Source organism: Nestor notabilis, unplaced genomic scaffold (genome assembly GCF_000696875.1).
Source record: "Nestor notabilis isolate BGI_N333 unplaced genomic scaffold, ASM69687v1 scaffold19179, whole genome shotgun sequence".
NCBI classification, from domain to species: domain Eukaryota; kingdom Metazoa; phylum Chordata; class Aves; order Psittaciformes; family Psittacidae; genus Nestor; species Nestor notabilis.
In genome coordinates, this window is record NW_009943453.1 from 1,025 (window position 1) to 1,401 (window position 377).

Below are 377 nucleotides of genomic sequence, written 5' to 3' on the forward strand. Positions count from 1 at the left end.
GGAGGCAGGGCACAGCTGGCACATCTGGGCAGCACCCAGAGCCATGCAGGATGCTGCTGTTCACCCGGGTTCTGGCACTGGTGATGTCCCTTGGTTAGTGATAATGATGAGCCCCCCTCCCTCTCCAGCAAGGGACTCACTGCGTTTGTTGGTGCTGCCGTTCTTGGCTGCGCTCTCATTCAAGGCCTGCTGCTCCCGGTAGTGGTCCTCATCAGCCTTGCGGTCCCTGCCCGGGCAGGCGCAGATCCGGCCCTCGAAGGATCTTCTCCCCAGGACTTGGCCGCTGGGAGGAAAAGGAAATCAGTGACCCTGGGTTTGCTTGGGAAGCGCATCACGGCTCATCCAGCACATCACGGTCCAGCTCGGAAACCATTGTC

The 377-nt window shown here is 60.7% G+C and overlaps 1 protein-coding gene across 1 annotated transcript in view; it reads right to left on the reverse strand.

Moving 5' to 3' along the window:
- Positions 1–283, reverse strand: part of LOC104411521 (tumor protein p73-like) — a gene marked incomplete at both ends in the record, with an annotated part of 1,300 nt that extends 1,017 nt beyond the window's left edge. The window contains one exon of the mRNA XM_010021961.1: positions 141–283. Within this exon, the coding sequence (XP_010020263.1) occupies positions 141–283 (143 nt within the window). The remainder of the gene's footprint in view (positions 1–140) is intronic.
- Positions 284–377: the final 94 nt, after the last annotated feature.